Here is a 23,980-nt window from a genome sequence, read left to right as displayed (position 1 = left end):
TAATCCTTTATAATGGGATGTCTCAATGAAAATAAAATAAGGGTATTCTAGTAATTCTATGTAATAAAAAAGTAGAATATAGTTATTTTAAATATCATGCATAGTGGCTGAAGACCTGTGTTCAGCTGATAATTTAACTGCTCGCTAGAGGTCATGGCTTAAAAGCCATAAAATTATTAGATCATATTTCATTTTGATGAATTAATATTGCTTCTATTTAGCGAAAATTTGATTGATGAATTGAATGCACAGTACTTATCCAACCAATTTGGTTTGATAGTAGATCTTACGTACCGTATTCATTCTCTCTTTCTATTCTTCCTTTCTTTCATGAATGAGTTAGTATCATTTTTCGCAATTTAAAAAAAAGTGGATTTTGAAATATTTCTTCTACTACATTAGAACACCAACCATCGAAATCTGTCAGCTAACTTGACTATGGTTTAACTGATGATTGAGAGTTAAACTGCAATCTAGTTCAAACTTGAACTGTAGATCATCTGTTTCTTTAAATGACAGAGGTTCTAACTGCTATTGATCATGCGGGCCCAAGTGTCCGAGCGATTCCTGAAGCATTGGATCTTGTTGCCGACAGCAGGTGCCGGTTGCCCTAAAGCAACTTCTTTGGTGTCCCGCTGATGTCACAGCTTGATTTACACATATCACTGATGTCTCAGTGGAGTCTAATGTGATAATCACTTTTTGGGGGAGAAAAAGTTTTGGGCTTTGTCTGTTGATCCTCCTCCAATTATATTCATGAATAATTGAGTATCTTGAATTAATAGATGAATCATAATTACGAATTATTCTTTTTTGGTTGTACGGTACGTTATACGTTTTTGGATGTTATCCATACTTGGCACTGGGGAGCAACACAAGAGAAATACACCGTTTTAACGGCGCATGCGCTTTGTATTCAATCGTACTTCCATGAAGAGCCACTTCCATGACAGTGACACAGTTTGCCGTTTGGCGCAACACAAACTTTTTTCGCCAATATTTGGAGGTTAAGAAGTTAGTTACAAGGATTAAAGGATTTTTAATGATTTACAAGGTGATGTATAATAATACTATTACTGTTATATTTAAAACTTTAATCTTTCAAAAAAGCCTTCTCTGATTGGTTCTCGTGAAATTAACTTTGATTAAAATTCAATCAGCTTTAGTGCAACCGGGCCTTAGTGTTCTACCTGCTGGCATTCGAATTCCAAAAAAAATTACTCTATGTTACAGACAACTCAACTATTAAATCAACAATTATTTTAGTTGTGGACAATATTTATCATCATAAGAATTAATCAACTAATAAATCATCAATTATTTTAGTTGTAGACAATATTTAACATCATAAACATTTCTTTAATCTCCAATTTCTTTTAATCAGAATTATCAGTTATTATTTTAGTTATTTTTCAACTAAATTTTCAGTTTATCAGGTATAATAATTATTATTAGCCTATTCAAATTGTGAAAGACTCATTTATTTAAGAGAGAAAGCAATAGGAATGCCCTATACACACATTATTGCATCAGTTTATGAATGCAGAATGAATGAAAAATTCTGAGGTGTAGTAGTCTCGCTCGAATTCGCGTTGTATCTATGAGACCATGAGTCAGCTAATGAAAGAGCGGCTATGAAGTACGATTAAATACAAAGAGCATGCGCTGTTAAAACAGGCATTATCTTGTATCCCCTGTGTCAAGAATGCACTGTTTCAAGTGTGCCAAGCATACACAATTTCAAGTGTTATTCATTGGACGAATACTCTCGGTGTAGACGAGAATAAATGGACTGAATTGGTTTGGTGCAGGTACTCACTATGCAACGTGCTGCGCAACTGCGGAGGCATGGACCTGCTGATGGCCAACTGTGACGTGGACGACCGGGAGCTGCAGTTCAGCAGTGCCCGCCTCCTGGAGCAATGCCTCACCACCGAGAACCGCACCCATGTGGTCGAGAACGGCCTCGAGAAGGTCGTCACTGTCGCCTGCGTCTGCACCAAGAACGCCAACTCGGTCGACCACTCCCGCGTCGGAACTGGTCAGCAAACATTCCAATTCAAATTCATTTAGTTGAAAAATAATACCACAGTATCCTTCTTTCAAAAAACGTTTCAATATAATAGATACAAAAACGTCTAGATCCGGATGCTCAATCCATTTTAAAGTTTTTTTAAGATAAACTATTTAGAATGATTTCATTTTTTCAAATGTTTATTTAAAAATATTGAAAATAGATTGAACATCCGAAACTAGCTGTTTTTGAATTGAGTATTAAAACGTTTTAAAAAAGGGTACTATATGGTATTATTTTTCAACTAAATTTTCAGTTTATCAGGTATAATAATTATTATTAGCCTATCATTCAAATTGTGAAAGACTCATTTATTTAAGAGAGAAAGCAATAGGAATGCCCTATACACACATTATTGCATCAGTTTATGAATGCAGAATGAATGAAAAATTCTGAGGTGTAGTAGTCTCGCTCGAATTCGCGTTGTATATATGAGACCATGAGTCAGCTCATGAAAGAGCGGCTATGAAGTACGATTAAATACAAAGAGCATGCGCTGTTAAAACAGGCATTATCTTGTATCCCCTGTGTCAAAAATGCACTGTTTCAAGTGTGTCAAGCATACACAATTTCAAGTGTTATTCATTGGACGAATACTCTCGGTGTAGACGAGAATAAATGGACTGAATTGGTTTTGTGCAGGTACTCACTATGCAACGTGCTGCGCAACTGCGGAGGCATGGACCTGCTGATGGCCAACTGTGACGTGGACGACCGGGAGCTGCAGTTCAGCAGTGCCCGCCTCCTGGAGCAATGCCTCACCACCGAGAACCGCACCCATGTGGTCGAGAACGGCCTCGAGAAGGTCGTCACTGTCGCCTGCGTCTGCACCAAGAACGCCAACTCGGTCGACCACTCCCGCGTCGGAACTGGTCAGTAAACATTCTAATTCAAATTCATTTAGTTGAAAAATAATACCACAGTATCCTTCTTTCAAAAAACGTTTCAATATAATAGATACAAAAACGTCTAGATCCGGATGCTCAATCCATTTTAAAGTTTTTACAAGATAAACTATTTAGAATGATTTCATTTTTTTTCAAATGTTTATTTAAAAATATTGAAAATAGATTGAACATCCGAAACTAGCTGTTTTTGAGTATTAAAACGTTTTAAAAAAGGGTACTATATGGTATTATTTTTCAACTAAATTTTCAGTTTATCAGGTATAATAATTATTATTAGCCTATCCAAATTGTGAAAGACTCATTTATTTAAGAGAGAAAACAATAGAAATGTCTTATACACACATTATTGCATCAGTTTATGAATGCAGAATGAATGCAAAATTCTGAGGTGTAGTAGTCTCGCTCGAATTCGCGTTGTATCTATGAGACCATGAGTCAGCTAATGAAAGAGCGGCTATGAAGTACGATTAAATACAAAGAGCATGCGCTGTTAAACAGGCATTATCTTGTATCCCCTGTGTCAAAAATGCACTGTTTCAAGTGTGTCAAGCATACACAATTTCAAGTGTTATTCATTGGACGAATACTCTCGGTGACGAGAATAAATGGACTGAATTGGTTTGGTGCAGGTACTCACTATGCAACGTTCTGCGCAACTGCGGAGGCATGGACCTGCTGATGGCCAACTGTGACGTGGACGACCGGGAGCTGCAGTTCAGCAGTGCCCGCCTCCTGGAGCAATGCCTCACCACCGAGAACCGCACCCATGTGGTCGAGAACGGCCTCGAGAAGGTCGTCACTGTCGCCTGCGTCTGCACCAAGAACGCCAACTCGGTCGACCACTCCCGCGTCGGAACTGGTCAGCAAACATTCCAATTCAAATTCATTTAGTTGAAAAATAATACCACAGTATCCTTCTTTCAAAAAACGTTTCAATATAATAGATACAAAAACGTCTAGATCCGGATGCTCAATCCATTTTAAAGTTTTTACAAGATAAACTATTTAGAATGATTTCATTTTTTTTCAAATGTTTATTTAAAAATATTGAAAATAGATTGAACATCCGAAACTAGCTGTTTTTGAATTGAGTATTAAAACGTTTTAAAAAAGGGTACTATATGGTATTATTTTTCAACTAACAAATCAAGTAGCTCTAAAATAAATACGTTATTATCAAATTAATTCATTCAGCAAAAAGAATATTTATAAAATAATAATGAAATGAATATACTCCCGGCGTGGATGATTTGTCCAAATGCAGGGAGAAGTCGACATAAATCAGACAATAAAAAATACACAAATATAAATAATTTTCCTCAATCATAAAATTATAGATTTATTCAAATCTCCATTTCTCCAACGACATATTTAATGTAAAACTCTAATTCCTCAGATGAAATTAAATACAATAAAAGAGAATATAATTCTATAGTTTGTAAAATGAAACACTCAGGCCCAGTTTCTAGGACACTTACCAAATCTAATGAACACTTAAATCTGAGAGCTATAGGTTCAATGTTCCATTAGATTTTATGAGCAACCTAGAAGACGAACCTCAGTACCTAGCCTTTTTCATCTTTTATTGATGCATGTTTAGGGTGAGGTTAAAGTTTTTAAAAAAGGTACTATGGTCTCATTTGTAATACACTCAAACCTAATAGATAATGATACATATAGATTCAATGGACAATTAGCTTGAATTTGTATTCTAGAAAACTGGTCTAAGTTCACAATATATTGAGTGGTCTTAAAAGGCTACAAGATACCTAAAAGTTCTATAGTGGAAGTCACTTCAAACTTTTGTCATTAATTGGATGGCAATCATCGAGTTATTTGAATGGAATAACCTATGCCAGGTTAAAGTGAATCTCACTATTGAAGGATAACAGATTAATTGACGGAAAAACATTGTTATGCACACTATGAGATGACAAACGTTTCTATCAAAGAAATTATAGGGAGAGCTACATTCAACCAGAAGTCGAAAGAATGGATTTTCAACAGCATAGAAATTAGAATTCACACTTCTGTTCCTGGAATTATACTGCATATTAAATTCTAAATATCAATGAACTTCTATCGGTAGTTTTCAGTTGAGTATTTAATGATTACATGGAAATTTTTATAGATGGAAATGATAAATAAAAAGAAATGGTACTAGTAATTTTTTGTAATTAAACTTTCAAGTAGCCCTATTGAAATAAATGGATGAATGTTTTATATGAATAGATTGTACGTTGTGTTTGCGACAGGCATCCTGGAGCACCTGTTCAAACACAGCGAAGGCACCTGCAGCGATGTGATCCGACTGGGCGGTCTGGACGCCGTCCTGTTCGAGTGCCGCAAAAACGACGTCGAGACGCTGCGTCACTGCGCAGGCGCACTGGCCAACCTGTCGCTGTACGGCGGCGCCGACAACCAGGAGGCCATGATCAAGCGCAAAGTGCCCATGTGGCTGTTCCCGCTCGCCTTCCACAACGACGACAACATCAAGTACTATGCATGCCTCGCGATTGCCGTGTTAGTGGCTAATACTGAGATCGAGGCGGCCGTGCTAAAGTCGGGAACTCTGGACCTGGTCGAGCCGTTCGTCACCTCCCACAACCCATCCGAGTTCGCCAAGTCCAACCTGGCCCACGCCCACGGCCAGAGCAAGAACTGGCTGCAGCGTTTGGTGCCCGTTCTCAGTTCGAAGCGGGAGGAAGCCCGCAACTTGGCTGCGTTTCACTTCTGCATGGAGGCCGGCATCAAGAAGCAGCAGGGCAACACTGAGATATTCAGGGAGATAAGGGCGATCGAGCCGCTCAAGAAGGTGGCCAGTTGCCCGAACGCGGTCGCGTCCAAGTATGCCGCGCATGCGCTCAGGCTGATTGGCGAGGAAGTGCCGCATAAGCTCAGTCAGCAAGTTCCGCTGTGGTCGTCTGAGGACGTTTATTGAACTTCTCGTATTTATTACAAAAATAGAAAAAGTATTTAACAAATACAGTTGAATAAATTAACTGTTACAGCTTCAAAAAAGAGTATCTTGTAAAATTAATTACTGGATATAAATTACCTAAGATTGTTGATTATAAATATTCATGGTAATGCGCTGTTCCTGCTGTGTGAATTTCAATAGCTTCAACATAATTCTCTTGAATTATTGACAGATTGGCTTTGCTGAGTACGCCGGAAACTTCATTGATAGCAGGGTGGACGGTGATTTACTCCTTCAATTGAACGAAGATAACCTACGAGAAGATATAGGAATTACAAACGGAATCAGGAGACAGAGGTAAAATTTACCACACATTGTGTAACATTTAAAACATCAAAACCATACTAAATACTGATATGTTCTGCAGCTCTAAAAACTGTTTGAAGACTGCATAGAATTTGAAGACGTTAATATGTGTAAAAGCTTCAGGAAAAGTGCAGTATTAAGAAACTAGATTGCAAGATAAATAAAGTTTTAAATTCGAATCCTCTGAAACGCTATTGAATTAGGAAGGAAGCAAAATTGAAGCAAATGCTTGAAAATAAAATGATGAAAAGATATAATTTACAAGCGAATTAATAGGTAACTAGTTATAGAATACAGAGGTTACAAGACTTCTTAGAATATCATTGAAATCATGGTTGTTGAATGAATCAATTAATAAATCAATGGTTATGTGTTTATGTCATTGATGAATAAATAATGGTTTCAACATTATGTAAAATTTGGAGTTATTGTAAAAATACAATTATTTAGATAAATGAGATTTTTCAATTTTCCAGGTTCACAAGAGAGCTTCAAAACCTGAAGAAAATGGCGGATTACAGTAGCAGAGATGCGTCAAACCTGAACACATTCCTTCAATGTATCGGTCAAGAGTTTTCTATCTACACTTATTCCATGCTCAATGCTGGCGTTGACAAGGATTCAATTAGGTCAGTGTTTTAAGAATTGCATTAAATAACAAATTACCTAACTGCACATTAATTGATAAAAGTGAATTGCATGTCAACGATTTCTTGCAGTTGTTAAGAGGTGTGGTGAACTAAAGATCAAAGATGAATTGAGTAGGCCTACCTACGTTATTGTACTTACCAATAGAAGTAGAATTCCGAAATTCCAGGATCAAAATAATCGGAACCATCATATTAGTTTTTTCACAATGTTTTGTCTCCAATGTAGAAAATTTCAAACATTTTTCGAAGAAATTCCTGTTGTAAAAACCAATCACGAAGATTAATTACCTACACATATTATATGAACACAGTAGCAAGTATGCTCAAACAGTCTAACAGAGGAAATTTGGTTTTATTGTGAAAGAATTTGCTCTCGTCAATCTAAGAAATATTGAAGTTTGAATTGAATATTTAATTGACTTGAAATAATGAGTTATTAATAAATAAGCATAGGTTAAAAAAATAACACATTTAGATGACATTCAACTTGAGTGAAAAGTTTTTTGAAAACAATAATTTTTTGTCTTGAATTTTATTTGTGAAAAGGGGTAAACGTTTTTGAGAATATTCTTTGTATAAAACTGCATATTGTAGATAATCTGGATGTAATTAAAGATCAAAATGATTTTGCTTTTCTTGTTTACAGGGATTTGTCAGAAGACCAGTTAATAAGTGAGTGTGGAATTAGGAACAGTATACATAGGATAAGGATTCTCGAAGCAATTAGATGTGAGTATATTGGTTATATAAATATATCATAGAAATTGATGATTTGCTCTAAAATAATAATTACTCAAGATTAACAACCAATATTTTGACATTTAGAAAAAAATGATTTTTGTCAAATCACTAATGATTTATTATAACAGTTTGCGATACTAGTTTCAGTTGTTGCACCATTATCAATCACTAGTATATCCGCTCTGGTGTATAATCTCTGGTGTTACCATAGATTGACAAAACGTTAAAACGGAAACTAATACCAGTATCTCATATGAAAACAATTTAATATATTAGTGAAGATGGTGGATGATGTCAGGGAGGAGAGAATCGCACAGGCAGTGAGGAATGGAGAAGGAGGAATCATGTATGGACCTGCTCTAGGGCAGAATACTGATGATGATGATGATGAATTTATCAGTGGTTTCGACGTTTCATTAGTATCTCAAATTGTTTTTATAATCAGTGTTTTTGTCATGATCATTCAATATGAATATCTAGCAAAATATCAACTCCACAACAACATAGAATATTATGATAAAATAAAATTAGAGTTATATAAAAAAGAGAGTTAAATAAATTAGATAAATTGAATAAATAAAAAAAATAAATAAATTGGAGTTATATAAATTAGAGTTAGATAAAATTAGAGTTTGTTTATTGCTTTCACAAATTGGCAATTTGAATTATCTTTGACAATTCGTCTTAAGAAAATGCAACCTTTCTTCATCTGTCCTGTGTGGGAGGTTAAACTGAATTTATGTTAAGTGTCATTCTGGGTTGTCAATAATAATAATTAATTTTGGGTTATGGAAGTTAAACTGAATTTATGTTAAATGTCATTCTGGGTTGTTCAATAATAATTCATTTTGGGTTATGGGAGTTAAATTAAGAAAACTTCTACCATTTAGGTTTCAAATTTGAACAATTTGCGAGAAATTGGGAGAAATTCAAATTAATATAAAAGGCCTAGATAATCAAACAAGTATATTAATCCCATAACCCAAAATGAATTGAACAACCCAGAATAACAGTTAACATAAATTCAGTTTAACCTCCAAAGGACAAATGAAGAAAGGTTGCCTTTCATACGACGAATTGCCAAATATAATTCAAATTGCCAATTTTTGAAAGCAATACACAGACTCTAATATAAATAAGTTAATTAAAACTGTAGTTTAACTTTATAATTTAACGTTTCTCTGCCCACTATCTAATATACAATGTATATGGTATAAATAGGTTCGAATTGAATTGAACTAAACAATAAAATTCATGATTAGATAATTATTAGAAGGGAGTAATATTGCTTTTGTTGTAATTGATTGTTTTGTGTTTCAGCAATAGAGAGTAATCTTGCCAGTTCACAAGAACAAAACCTCGACAAATCGCTCGATGTATTTGTCAGTTATAGGCGATCAAATGGATCTCAATTAGCAAGGTAATTCAAACCACTAGTATTAACACTATACAGCGTTTATTTTGATGATATGTCTTCAACGACTTGAAACTGAATTCTGAATTAAAATTGAGTTTATTTCATGAAAATTTTACATAATTATAACTTTTTACAGGATAAAAAAATGCTAGCAGTACAAACATAACAACGATTTACATTGAAGCTAGAAACAGCATAGCTTTTAAACTAAAAAAATAACAAGATAATATGATATCCTTATATAGTAATAGGTCTGAGAAATTACATAAATTGATATAGATCTTGCTTGATATACTGTGAATGAGTTATTGTTGGCATCTGAATAGAACTGCATTGCTTAGCAAAGATAGACAGGCCTACCCTAATTAATGGAATTGCCCACATAGACCTACATTCTTGTTTCCGTCTAACTAAATGATTTAATTTTTTATATTCATACACATATTTTTATGAATGAGAATATGTTGAGCATTTCAAATGAGTACTCACATTTTAATAATTCTTCTCAGAAGATGATATGATGCTATCAAATTGATGAAATTTGAACTACTCCAATGTTTTTGCGCATCCTAACTTATTCTTCTATCTGAATTTCCAAAGTATATATATTTATACACGATTTTTTTCGTGAATGTGTACATGAAAAATTTGATATAAATAATGATTTTATCTAATGAGTGATACTAGAGTTACTATATCAAACAGTTACGATGTTCATATAGTGATACTATCTGTATTTGGTTTCAGTTTATTGAAAGTTCACCTCCAGCTGCGAGGTTTCTCAGTATTCATCGACGTAGAGCGGCTAGAGGCGGGAAAATTCGACAACAACCTACTGCAGAGTATACGGCAGGCGAGGCACTTTCTGCTAGTGCTCACGCCAAAGGCTCTGGAACGCTGCATCGCCGACAACGAGTGCAAAGACTGGGTACACAGGGTCAGTGCACACATTATAAATATCTATATATTTATTATTATTCATCATAATTGCTCATGTTGCTCATTAGTTACTCCATGAAGATGTATTTATCAGTTACCTCATGAAGAATTATTCTCAAACACTCGAAATAAATAATTGAATGAATTACTCTACAAGAGAATCAATCTCAGCTTTCAATTGGCAATCATCTGAGCTTCAACAATGTTTATTGCTTTTCTAATCATCAAACTGTTTTATTTATAATATAATCTCAATAGCTTGCATCAATATTTAAAATCAGATAGAAGATTATATTGATTTAATAAATGATTATTAGTATACTAATCATGATAACTTACCTGGAATTTGCAGACCTAGATCTGTAATTGAAGTCTTTTTCGCTTTTGAATTCCATACATTGTTCATATTGTGTTCAACAATTGTCTCATTTTGCTGCAATCAATTATTGTTTCATTCGTATCTGAGAACAAAAGTGCAAAGTTGTTAAAATGGAGTAATCAAAACACACTCAATTGACTAAAATAAAAATAAATTAATACATTCTGAACACTATATTATGCTAATTAGTTTGGACCAGAGATTCAATATTTTCCAGCTCTAGATTTGATTGAAATTGTAGGATGATATATACATTTACATCTATGAATTTTACATGTATAATACCAGTTTCCCTATAAGTAAATAATGACGAGGAATTCAAACATACATATTAAATGACACACAATCTTCTGAATATTTGATGGGGAAGTATCAATTTCATGAATTTCAAATGTATAAGTTTCCCTTGTAAATGTTCTTATAAAGAACAGAAATGAATTAAACCATACATTTATTGGTAAAATAACACCATAGCACCTTTTTTGAGATATTTTGAATATAGAATAACAAATTAAAAATAACTAGTTTCTTTTTGTGGTAAATTACCTATTAAACCCTTTATGTTTTTTCTGTATCTTGTCTATGTATATTTCACATAATGTGAAACTAGTTGTTTTTAATTTGTTATTTTATATTAAAAATCTCAAAAAAGGTACTATGGTGTTATTTCACAAATAAGAAATTTAGTAGCCCTAAATATATATTTATATGTTTTCAGTGAAACATACATCCATATTGAATGACAATTAATCAACTGAACTTTTGATGGAAAAGTTTCAAGTTAATAATATACTACAACTGTATTTTTTCCGTTAGGGCTACTTTTGAATATAAATAAAAATAGAAATCTAAGTTCAGAAGTACTTTAAAATAAAAAAGTACCCTTTAAAATAAAAAGGATACTTGGATTTCTATTTTTATTTATATACTACAACTGTATGCTACTCTTTAAACAACAGATAAATGAACGTTTTTAGTAAGAGGTCAGTTGAATTTCTTCAGATGGAGGACTGGATCTAGAGGATCTTATTGAAATGAATTCTGGGGATGCACACATGAAGTAAATTTTCAAAATAACTTTGAGTGCCGATAATGACCTTGATATTAATTTAATTTGTTGTTGATTGTAGGAAATAGTAGCCGCCCTGCAATCACAGTGCAACATCATTCCAATCATAGACAACTTCCAGTGGCCCGAGCCTGAGGAGTTGCCTGAAGACATGCGAGCAGTATGCCATTTCAATGGAGTCAGGTGAATAGAATAGAATAATATATGATAGGATAGGAGAGAATAGAATAGAGTAGAATAGAATTGAATAGAATAAAATAGAATGGTATAGAATTCTTCATTGATAATAATTTGATTGTATGGTAAGAGATTTCTCCATAATTGATGTTGTCCACTTGTTACCACTTGATTTTTAACAAGTATAGTGGTATTGACAACATCAACGTCTTATTCTTTCAATTCTTCAATGTAGTTGAAAACATTACCTATGTGAAATTTACATAGTCAAGATAGAGAAAAATCATAAGGGGTGAATTCATCACAAATTTTAGATTTTCATCATAATCTGAGAATTTATATCAATAATAAATTCTAACACCTCAAATTTTAGATCTTCATCATAATCAGAGTATTTTAATCAATAATAAATTCATAAATGAATCCATATTCACTCAAATTATTGATAATTTTCATTTAAAGTCGATAATCACTAAATGTGATCAATTAAAAAAGAGGACCACATTATTCATTAATTTACTCATCTTCGAAGGCTTACACAGGTGTATGGTGTAGGCATTTTTACAAAGAATTGAGGAAAACACATGCAATAGTTTATAACATCAAATAAAAAACGGGAAATCTGACAAAGCGAAAAAACAATAAATGACATTAACAACAAAAAAATTACAACAGGTAACATGATAAGAAACACCGGTAAAATCAGAATGTGTGTTTGGGAGGTATTTTTGCCTAATCCTTGAAAGGAGATGACAATATGATAATGGGGCAAAAAGTTCAAAAACGTCAAACAAAGGAACAAATTATGGGGATCTTGTTAAAACAAATTTCCTATTTCCAACCATATCCTTGGAATTAGATTTTGACTGGAAGTTTTCTAGTTATTGACGTCTTTTAAAATATCGAAAAACTATATAACTCGAAAACTAAGTTCGATGATATAAGAAGATTTTACTAGAGACTCATTGTTGCAAATCTATGGTCTTCGGCTGTTACACATTTTGTGGGACACCCTGTATAGGCATACTGGATATAAGCTATCTATATAACTTATTCTTATTTATTTGATGCCCTAGATGGATCCACGACTACCAGGACGCATGCGTGGACAAGCTGGAGCGCTTCATGCGCGGGGAGCTGAGCACGCGAGGGGGTGGAATGGGAGGAGGAGTGGGCACCATAAGCAGTGCGGCAAGCGCCAAGGGTGACGTGACGCCATCGACGCCATCTTTGGTGCGCGCGCCGCCCACCTATCAGCGCATGCACTCCAACGAGAGCGGAAAGGGAAGCGACAACGGCCGGCCGCCGACGACCGCCGATTGACTAGATGGGCAAGCCAGGTCAGCAAAAACACCCAAAATTCTCACAAACAAAACATACAAATTTTATTCAATCACCATCCAAAAGCACATATATTAGGCCTAAAACACACAGGCTAAAGCACAAAAGCAAATATATTCTAAAATTCATTTCCCACGATAACAAATATATGAATTTTAAAACCCTAAAAAAACACATCAATTAATTTAAATATTTATGAAATGTACAATGAATGAAATTGTGTTGCAATAGCCTATATACTTTGTTCTTGCCACAATTCAATCAATACAGTATTATCATAGCCACCTCTAATACCTCTAATAATGTATTAGAGGTAGCTATGGTAATACTGTATTGATTGAATTGTGGTAAGAACAAAGTATATAGGCTATTGCAACACAATTTCATACATTGCACATTTCATACATATTTAAATTAATTTGTTTTTTAGAGGTTTAAAATTCATATATTTGCTATGATCCAGCCAGGTCACACGATATTATTATTATTACTATATAGAGGTGGCTATGGTATATTATTCATTTCTTATGGATGACAAAAATGGAATTCTGCAGAGAACATGATGACTCACTAAAATTTGCTAATTATATATACTACTAGCCGTCAGGCTCGCTTCGCTCGCCATATCCGTCTAGCCAGGGGGCTCCGCCCCCTGGACCCCCGACTGGATCGTCCAAGGATGAGATCAGCAGGCTCGCTTCGCTCGCCTGCATTTTTCATTTTTATCATAATGTTAGGACGATCCAGTCGGGGGTCCAGACTAAACGTCTGGCTAAACGGATATGGCGAACGAAGCGAGCCTGACGGCTAGTAATATAATATTCCCAGGAATAGCTCTGATTGAAGTAGCAGTGCCCAATCAATTTTTCCGCGATAAATGCATTTTAATCTTCAACTTGGTGCCAACCTAACAAAGTCAACTCAACTTAATGCCAACCTGACAAAATTATTAATTTAGTTACCAGTTAACAACTGTTTCGAAGAGGTACTCTCTCTAGATTATAGTTCTATATTAACATATGGTATGGACATTTTTAAATTATAATCAAGAGAATAAAAAGAATATACATGCTAAAAGACGAACTTGAAACCCTTAAAAACCACCCTTAAAGTTAAAATATTTCCAAAAGATTTCTTAGTGCGCCTCTAAAGGGCCAACTGAACATACCTACCAAATTTGAACGTTTTTGGTCCGGTAGATTTTTAGTTCTGCGAGTGAGTCAGTCAGTGAGTGAGTGCCATTTCGCTTTTATATATATAGATTCAAATATGTAAAGGATATTGGGATAACCATTATTCCAAATTCTCCTTTATTATTGGTGAAATCGAATGCTGCGTTCATACATTTGAAATGAAGGTGTGTTAAGATGCAAAATTCATTACTACAATTTATTTGGTTTATGAATAAAATATTTAAGAACCTGATTATATAGTCAAAATCACTTCAGGATTACTCAAGATCAATCAATATTCTACAAATTTTATTTTGATTTCTTTCTCAATCTATATAATATCCAATATCAAAATAGTTAAAAATTCGTTTTCATATTTTTCTTGCTTTCGAAAAATGGCAGAAGTTGATGAGTAAGTATTGCAAACTTGAGTTATTCAAAGTTTATTATTAGCAGAAATTTTCTTAATTATTTTCAACTTAAACATAATAGTGGAATCGTCTATTTAGGTGATAACGTGAATGAACCCTTGAACAGGCCTGATACCTGTAAACTTGAGAGAATTGCATGTAAGATCTATTCATAATAATCCACTTGTAACTGAAAAAAAACAATTCCAATTTTCTGAAACAGTAATATTTTCTCACAAATTCATCCAGTCCATACTCAGAAACTGTTTTCAAAGCAACATTGTCAATAAAGTGTGACATTATCTTATATGAGCTCATTCCAATAAAACTGTGTAGGCCAAGACCCATCTATCAAGTTTGTTCATTTATTTCACAATTGTCAGATAACTGGTATAACTGGTATTATTGTCAGATAACTGGAATATCAATCAGCAAGTAAATGTTGAAATATCAAAATTGTTCTTAGAGTCTTAAAAACCTTCTTATCCTGTTTAAGGGAAAACCAGTAATTTCAGTGATTTTTATAAGCTTGTTTCTGTATTCTCTAGTCTACCATGTATCAGTCAATATTGAAACAATATCCAAAATTTATTGGAAATTATTATCTTGTAGGCCTAATTCATGAAATTCTAACTTTTCAGGCGCAGGAAGTCATCTAGTCCAATGCCCACCGCCTGGCGACCGCCCACCAGTCCTAAGGGCAGAACACGCCGCAAGAGGGCGATCCCTTCGAGGGCCCAGAGCGAGGAAGGGCTCATGGAGCGAGAGAGCATCAGCCCTTTGGCCCAGTCACCGGAGCCCGTCTCAAGGTCACAGAGTCAAGACGACCTTGACAACTCAAGGTCACAGAGCCGGGACGACCTTGACACTCTCCGGTCACAGAGCCAGGACGGCCTCGACACAAGGTCACAGGATGACCTCGACACCTCAAGGTCACACGACGACCTCGACACATCAAGGTCACAGGACCGCACACCCTTGCCACCTTCAAGGACGCACAGCCTTGAAAACGTACTTGACACTCCGTCCTCACAACTACGTCCTGTTCTGGAGAAGTCTACCAGCCTCTGTGAAGACCTCGACAAGATCTCTGATTCAGTTGCGTCTGACAGTGATACGCTCAAAAGAAAGAAAAACTTCATGGATCGATGTGTGAATAAGGTTAGGTCACTTATTAAGAAATAGATTACTGTTGATAGATAAATTAATATTTGGACCTTTGAACATGATTTTTGAATTATTTATTATCAAGGTAGTATGAACTGAAACAAGACAATCAAAATAATACTATAGAAAAGGGATACTGATAAATTATTTATTCTATGATAATAATATATTGTACCCAGATTGATACCTTATTGTATGATACATTTCAATTCACCAGACATCTCTTGATCTCTAGAGTTCATTCAAAAAATGACTGTTTTTTTAAATCATGATTTCAAAATCATTTGTTTAAACTTCTAAGTTTTAGATTATAATTTTTCTAGATGAATTACAGTTAGGCTACTAGTGGAAAAACTCATGTGGGCTATTGACAGCGGTAGCATTATTAGTACCGTAGCTAAATTACTGTTAGTAATTCTAAACCTCATTTTGTAAGATTGTTATTGCATGTAAACCTATGTGCTTGACTTGCTTAACAAACTTAGAAGAAGTTTGTGTTTCAAGTTTTTTTAATTGCAGTGATGTAGGTACTAGCTGATCAAACTCAAGATCAACTTGGAATACCAAATACCAGAACAAAAACTTGTGAAATGAGTACCTATTTTAAAATCGTTTCCAATCGAACTGAAGATCAGTTTTCGATTGAAAAACAATAATGATCAAAATAGGAAAACTCTTAATGGATGCGATCTAGCAACAACTACAATAATTGATCTACTATACCGGTAAAGGCAACATTCATCTGAAATTCGATCTATGACTTAACTTACCGGCAGGCCTACCTAATGATTCACTTTTCAATCCAATAAAATTAGCATACAGGTTTAATAAATTATGTAATATAATTAGTCTGCTAAAAGACCGCATTTGTGGTTCCCAGTCTACAATGAGAGACGGCATCTACAAAAGTGAAGAAAGATAACGCGAACATTACATAAATCTTTTATGAATCTATAATATAAAAAGTCGTTCTTGGAAGAAATAGCGATAACAATTTAACCAATTTGCTTTGTTTGAGAAAAAGCAAAATTTTATTGATGGTCTTTATTGATGTGTTCACTCATAATTTGAAATCAATAATATTGACAACAAATTTATGATAATATCTCCTCTCAATTTTACAAAAAATGAAGAATATTTAAAGGTCCAAATAAATTCTAGAATAGATGTAGGGCTACCATAGTTTTGAATCAAACAAAATACCAGAATATCAATCACTTTTGTGCCATTCAATAACATAGAATAAGAATTGAAATGTATTGAGTCACTAATTTTTTATAGAAAATTGTACCTAACATCGTAATTGTAGTATTAAAACATAAGTAAATATTGTAATATAGTCGGATAATTATTATGAAAGTATTAAAATAGGTAGCTTAGAATGATTTTATCAAGCTAAATTCAAGAATTGTAACTCTGTAAAACCTTGGTTATCCTTGTTATATTGTTGTTGATTCTCACAACAAAAAAATCGCATCCAATTCAGCTTTTGTACATATACACAAATTGTAAATAAAAAATTGAATTTGTTTTATTAAAAATTACCGTTTAGTATTTTTTATGTTTATTCCTACGCCATAAACAACTTCAATGAACCATGTTCTTCTGAACAAAGTACCGAATAAAAGTTAAGTATCACCCACTTGACTTATTATTTAATAGGTGGCATATTTTAAGATACCACGAGTTTCGTTTGACTTTCTAAAGCTGCATTTACACTGTGTCACTTTGTTATAAAATTTTGTCATATGTAACAGGTTATATGTAACTTTTGTGAAATAATTTATTTATAAAACTTTTGTCATACAACAAAAGTTTGATAGTTTGAATTTGTAACATGTTATAAAACAAAAACATCAGTTTGTGGGTCTCCATAATTATTGGCAGTCATCACGGCAACTACAGACGATGATATCAATGCTGTTCCCGTTCAATTAATGCTGACAGTTAAATAAGAATGCCACCATAGAGCAGCTTGGTTGTGTGTCAGCATACTTATAAATAGCATCAATGCTGTGCTCTTTCAAATAATGCTGACAGTATAAAGTGAATCTCACTACAGAGCAGTAGCAGTAGCAATATTGGTAGCAAGACAATTTAGACGAATGTTGCTTCTACAGCCGCCCGTTTGTATGTCTCAGTATGTTAGTATGTTACAATACATTCTGGCTTATACACTGATTCACAATAAACAATAACTGACAGTATTGCTATTTATTCAACAAATTTTACAAAGTATAATACCGTAATGATTAGTGAGAATGAAGATTGAATGCTATTTGAATAACGATAGTATAAAATATTGTGATGTAACTATATAAATCGGCGGTTTTTAAGTGTTTGCAAAATCTCTATGTTTGCATTTTTTATTGTAGTTCTGATTTTTCAATATATTGTTTGGATACATAAACTTTCTTGTGCTACATACAGAGTGGCCCATAAACCTCATAATTTCCGTTCATTTTCCTGTTTAAAGTTATTTCCGCCTAATCCTGTGATCGATGAGAAAAAAATTGCTCCTGCCATTTATTCAGATTATGAAATTCCTAATAAATTATTTCGAATTCTCTATCTTCAATGAGTCTGATTTACAATTTTTCAAAAATAAGTGGAATTTCAAGAAAAAATTAATTTTGATGAATTTTAGTTTTTGATCTACAACCAATATCTTCCGATTGTTACTATTTAAATGTATAATTCGAGATTCCTCTGAGCATGATTTTGTGCTCTACAGGTAGAGGGCTCCATCTCATATAATGATCAGGTAAACCTGACAACAATGATCCATGTGTTTTGGAAAACGCCTGAGTTTTAGCTTCAATCATCATCAGCAACTCCATTGTTATCACATTCAGATTTCGCACCATGATATAAGTTCATTAGATTATGTCTATGAGAATCACCCGTTAATAAAGAATAACCTCTCAATCAATTCTTAATCTAGTGGAGAGGCGCGCATAAGGACACCTCAAGAATCAAAATTTCACACACTCATAACTTTTGACACAATGATCAGATGTCATTGTACCACAGCTCATTCATCTCAGCACGTCAAGGCGGTTCCAAATCACGCACGCATCATTAATGAAATACAATCAAAAATAATAAAATTCATCCTTGAATGTACTTTAAACAGTATTTCAATTCACAAAAATGACCAATTTCCATATTCAAAGCTGCGTATTGGCAAATACTTCAGATAAAATTTGAAAATCTAGTAAGGATGTCGAGAAGTATTTTCTCTTTCCACTACAATGAAGAATACTCTCGATTCCAGTATTATTAGAAAGTTACAGCCGATTTTGAAAATGATGATTCTTTAAAATGAGTCTGATATATAATAGAAACTCATGATTGATTCCAAATTGTTGACAATTCCATCCTCTACGATCTCAGTTGCCTAGAATACATAGTTGTTATATTATAGATACAAAATTGCTAATACTAAACTTAGTTCTAATTATGATACCCCACTATAATAGTATGTGTCGAGGTGATCATAATATTCTTTTTTGGAACATGTATAAAAAATGTAATTTTTTATAATTATGGGTTACCGAGCTCTGAATTATTGGTAATTTCTTTGTGTATTGAAATACTGGTTAATCTACACTCAGGAATGAATTTCATATTTTTCGATCGAATTTCACTCATGAATACTCATGATGAATTTTTTTGAACCCGTCTTGACGAGCTGAGAAGAAAGAGTTGTAGAACTATAAAATCTGATCATTGTGTCGAAAGTTATGAGTGTTTGAAATTTCGATCCTTGCGGTGTCCTTATGGGCGTCTCTCCACTAAATTAAGAGCATCTAACGGGTGATTCTCACAGAACATGTTATTATTTTTACATGTTTTTAGCCTAAGGTATTACAGCACTTGGAGTCTTATCAATTCACATAAGCCTAAATCAGAAGAAGGTGATCTAAGATTCGCAACTGCCAGTGAACTTAATCAGTTCTATATCACATCTGTGGAGAGTATTGTGAATAATATTCCAAATAATATTGCAACCGATCTTTCCACTGCTCTTCAGGGTATTTCAGTTGTAGAAGGAAACTTTGAATGGAGTCATGTGACGTGACACCTGCTGATGTGTAAGCATAGTAAATGATTTTAGTGTATCAAAGGCAAAAGATATTTATGGAATGGTGTGGCTTTTCTGCGGCAGATTATTTGTTTCTTGAGTCCAATACTTGCATGCCTTATCAATAAGTGTATAGATGAGGGTGTTTTCCCTGATGAGTTCAAGATATCAAGGTCTCTGCTGTGCAGATTCTCATTCATCAGTCCTGAAGGCATTTAAGAATGGAAGATCTTCATCCTAGCACTCTATTCACACGCCCGTGCCCCCACAGCCATGTATCATATGCAATATGGCTCTGGAAAAAAACAAAGTAAGCTTGGCGCACAAAACCGTCAGGCACACATGATACAAGCCTTCTAAGCATAAAAATTACCCTACTTAGCCTTTTGCAGAGCTGGCTGATGTGAGCCTCCCAGGTCAACCTACTATCCAGGGAAAACCCCAAGAGCTTCACAGCACCCTCGGCAATCCGAGAATTGAGGCTGAATGATAGCGCCTCAGTCTTGTCACTGTTAAGATCCAGATTATTTAGATCAAACCATTGAGACGCACTATTATACAGCTCCCTCACAGCAAGCCTGGCAGAATCCAAACTCTTATGATCCGCAAATAGTGATGTGTCATCTGCGAATAACAGAAAACCACCATCTACTGAATAATATATATCATTTATTGAGATGAGAAAGAGCAAAGGTCCCAAAACTGATCCCTTTGGGACTCCATGTTTCAAGGGTGCAGGACTTGATAGTTCACTATTCCAGTCCACAATCTGCAACCTATCACTCAGGTACGATTTCATCAGTCTGACAGCACCAACTCCAAGACCATACTTCTCCAGCTTTCCCAATAGAACATTGTGCAAGACACAGTCGAAGGCACGTGATATATCACATAGAAAAAGCGATAAAGATCTTCCATTCTTAAATGCCTCCAGGACTGATGAATGAGAATCTGCACAGCAGAGACCTTGATATCTTGAACTCATCAGGGAAAACACCCTCATCTATACACTTATTGACTCAAGAAACAAATAATCTGCCGCAGAAAAGCCACACTCATTCCATAAATATATTTTGCTTTTGATACACTAAAATTATTTACTATGCTTGCACATCAGCAGATGTCACATGACTCCATTCAAAGTTTCCTTCTACAACTGGAATACCCGGAAGAGCATTGGGAAGATCGGTTGCAATAATATTTGGAATATTATTCACAATAGGCCTACTCTCCACAGATGTGATATAGAACTGATTGAATTCACGAAACTTAGATCACCTTCTTCTGATTTAGGCTTATGTGAATTGATAAGACTCCAAGTGCTGTAATACCTTAGGCTAAAAACATGTAATAAAATAATAATAATAATAAGCGAGTTAATAATAACAACTTATTTTTAGGTTATGCTGGTCTCTATGGAAGTTTCTATGTTCATACTATTTTCTAGAGACTATCGTACTTACTTCTGACTCCATTTCCATTATGAGAATGAAAAGTTCAGTTGTCCTATATTTAAATAACATTAAAATACTTAAAAATAACGTAAGAACGTAACTGAAAAAATAACTTCAAAAACTATAAAGGTAGGCCTACAGGTAAACAAACCACTCTCGGTCTCAGTTAGCACCGTAGCGCGCGTGCGTTAGTAACAGTTTTTTCCCGTTCCATTCAGTTAGCTCTTTGAATGTTACGTTCTTTGTGATGATGTTTACCAAGCACTGTAACTGGGGCCAATCGTCATTCTATTTAATGATTATTATCCAATAATGATTTATTATTAAATCAAATATAATAATCAATGTACTAGTAGTTCTGTGAACAGTAGACCTCACGCAGAATTCTCATCCACAAGTACCTGATGTCAACTGTTTTAAATGTTAACAAAATCAGTTCACATTTGAATTTGTATTCCATAATTTATAATATCTATGTTAATTTATAAACAATGAATAGAATTCTATTCCAGAATTTATATAATATTCATCCAGTTCCGTGATAATCTTCCCATCTAATGAAAATTAATTTTTTTCAATAAAAAATATTATAATTAAGGTAGGCCTACATCAGCATTATTTAGTTCATTTGATTATTTTTAATCACCTATTAAATTAGTCTTTTCGAATGTGAGAATATTGATACTGATGGACACGCATAATAATACCATGACTGCAAAACAAAATATTGAAACCAAAGACCTTAAAGCTGCGATTAGACCAAATTTATTAACAAAATATTAATAACTCAATCCTTATAGATTATACTAGCTTCGTACCGCCAAAAAGTCAATGTATCTCATGTCACACTTGACTTTATTTGGTGAATCATGAAATTTATCTGACAATCAATATTTTCATTTACATCTCAATACGGATTTCCTATGTGCTTAGTCATGCAGCATTCATTATACCGAAGACATATTCTTCTCAATCAATTGGTGATAATCTATCAGTAAAGTGTTGAATTAAAGAAAATAGGTTAAATCAGTGTTTCAAAGATGAATCACACAGAATTCCATATTCTTTCCATCTTCCATTTTAGGATGAATTTATGCTAAGCTGAATTCAAAGAAAAAAGTAAATTATTCTGTCATTCTTCTTCAGTAATTAATAAATGTATTATGAACAACTCTCATGGGGTGAATAATTTTTAGATGCTAAATCATAATATCACGATATGATCTTGAATCATGATCATCTTTCCGTTCTTCGGTAGCCGCTCGGCCGACAATTTCGGAAACATAGGTATGTAAAATGTATTAATAAATGATATTATTATTAGCCCCCTTTCAAAATTTCTGTTCAGAAACCATCCCCAATTTTCACACAACATATTCCCAAAGTTTCATGCCGTTATGTTAAGTAGGTAGTTTTCAAGTCTATAGGGAACAAACAAACACACAAACAGACATTCATTTTTATATACTGTATATAGATTTACATTCGGCTCAAACAAAAGCCTCTCTTAATGGAGGTAGAATGATAAGGTTGAAAACTTCCAGTTCTGTTGTTTCAATTTTTTTTTCAAATCACTTTCAAAAAGTTCATGTAGTACCTATCACTGTGTTTGAGACACTTCTGGTGCTATCATAGTTCCACCACTATTCTGTTCCACAGTACTATCTCTTGCAGTCATGTTGGCAACTGAGCGACAGATCGAGGATGCACCTAACCAATGCAAAGCTGCCTGGGATGTGATAAATACAAACAGATCCATGCCACGGAAAAAGATCGACTTTGCAAGCCAGATGATTTTAATGGCTTCTTTGTGGGTTCGGTTCAGGATATAGTGGATTCCCTGCCTGATACTGCCATTGATCCAATTGATCTGTTGGAAGGAAGAATCCAGCCGGGACAGGAGCATCTCTCCTTCTTTCGCCCCACCACACCAGCTGCCTTGAGGAGGATCATACGCTCTTTCAAACCCTCAAAAAGTCCAGATGTGTTTGGCATGTCTGTGAGCATGCTTCGAGAGGTTGTTGATGCCATTGCAGTTCCTCTCTCTGCATCTGTCAATGAGTGCTTGAGATTTTCCTGATTTCTTGAAAACATCAAGAACTGTCCCAGTCTTCAAGAAGGGTGATTGTGAGAACCTTCGTAGCTTCAGGCCAATCTCCATAACTCCTGTCTTTGGCAAGGTGATTGAGGCAGTGATAAAGCCTCAGCTGGAGGCTTTTTTCGAGGAGAATGGCCTGTTCTCCAACATGCAGTTTGGTTTCCGAGTTGGGAGATCAACAGTGGGTGCAGTCGACCATGTGGCTGAGCGGATTGATGCTGCCTTCGAGGATGGTGAGTCTCTTGCTCTTGCTCTTTGTGATCTGAGCCGAGCCTTTGACTGCGTGGACCATGGCATTCTTCTTAGAATGCTGAGCTTTTATGGTCTTAGAGACTCTGCCCTTTCCATCTTGGGCTCTTACCTTTCTGGAAGGACTCAGCTTGTCTCCCTCAGTGGTGCTGACTCCCGGACACTTCCGGTAACTTTTGGTGTTCCTCAGGGATCGGTGCTGGGGCCTACACTGTTTCTTGTCATGATAAATGACCTCGACGACCACGGTTCCTCTCTGATGTTCGCGGATGATGCATCTCTACTGTCATCGGGTGCTGAGCTTGAGCGGGTTTTGGAGGCATCTGCGGAGCATCTTCAGTCTGCCACTTCATGGTTCCTGG

The 23,980-nt window shown here is 34.7% G+C and overlaps 1 protein-coding gene across 1 annotated transcript in view; it reads left to right on the top strand.

Annotated features, from left to right (window-relative positions):
• Window positions 1–17,274, top strand: part of LOC111061661 (NAD(+) hydrolase sarm1) — a 77,976-nt gene extending 60,702 nt beyond the window's left edge. Inside the window, 11 exon segments of the mRNA XM_039436666.1 lie at window positions 1,812–2,045; window positions 2,546–2,946; window positions 5,238–5,945; window positions 6,133–6,259; window positions 6,745–6,897; window positions 7,565–7,647; window positions 8,980–9,079; window positions 9,824–10,013; window positions 11,525–11,646; window positions 12,717–12,980; window positions 15,205–17,274. Coding sequence (XP_039292600.1) covers window positions 1,812–2,045; window positions 2,546–2,946; window positions 5,238–5,945; window positions 6,133–6,259; window positions 6,745–6,897; window positions 7,565–7,647; window positions 8,980–9,079; window positions 9,824–10,013; window positions 11,525–11,646; window positions 12,717–12,963 — 2,365 coding nt within the window. The 3' untranslated portion in view covers window positions 12,964–12,980; window positions 15,205–17,274.
• The last annotated feature ends 6,706 nt before the right edge of the window (window positions 17,275–23,980 follow it).

Source organism: Nilaparvata lugens, chromosome 10, assembly GCF_014356525.2.
Source record: "Nilaparvata lugens isolate BPH chromosome 10, ASM1435652v1, whole genome shotgun sequence".
Taxonomy (NCBI): domain Eukaryota; kingdom Metazoa; phylum Arthropoda; class Insecta; order Hemiptera; family Delphacidae; genus Nilaparvata; species Nilaparvata lugens.
Note: the sequence above shows the minus strand (reverse complement) of the source record. Positions and strands in the feature narration are given on the sequence as shown.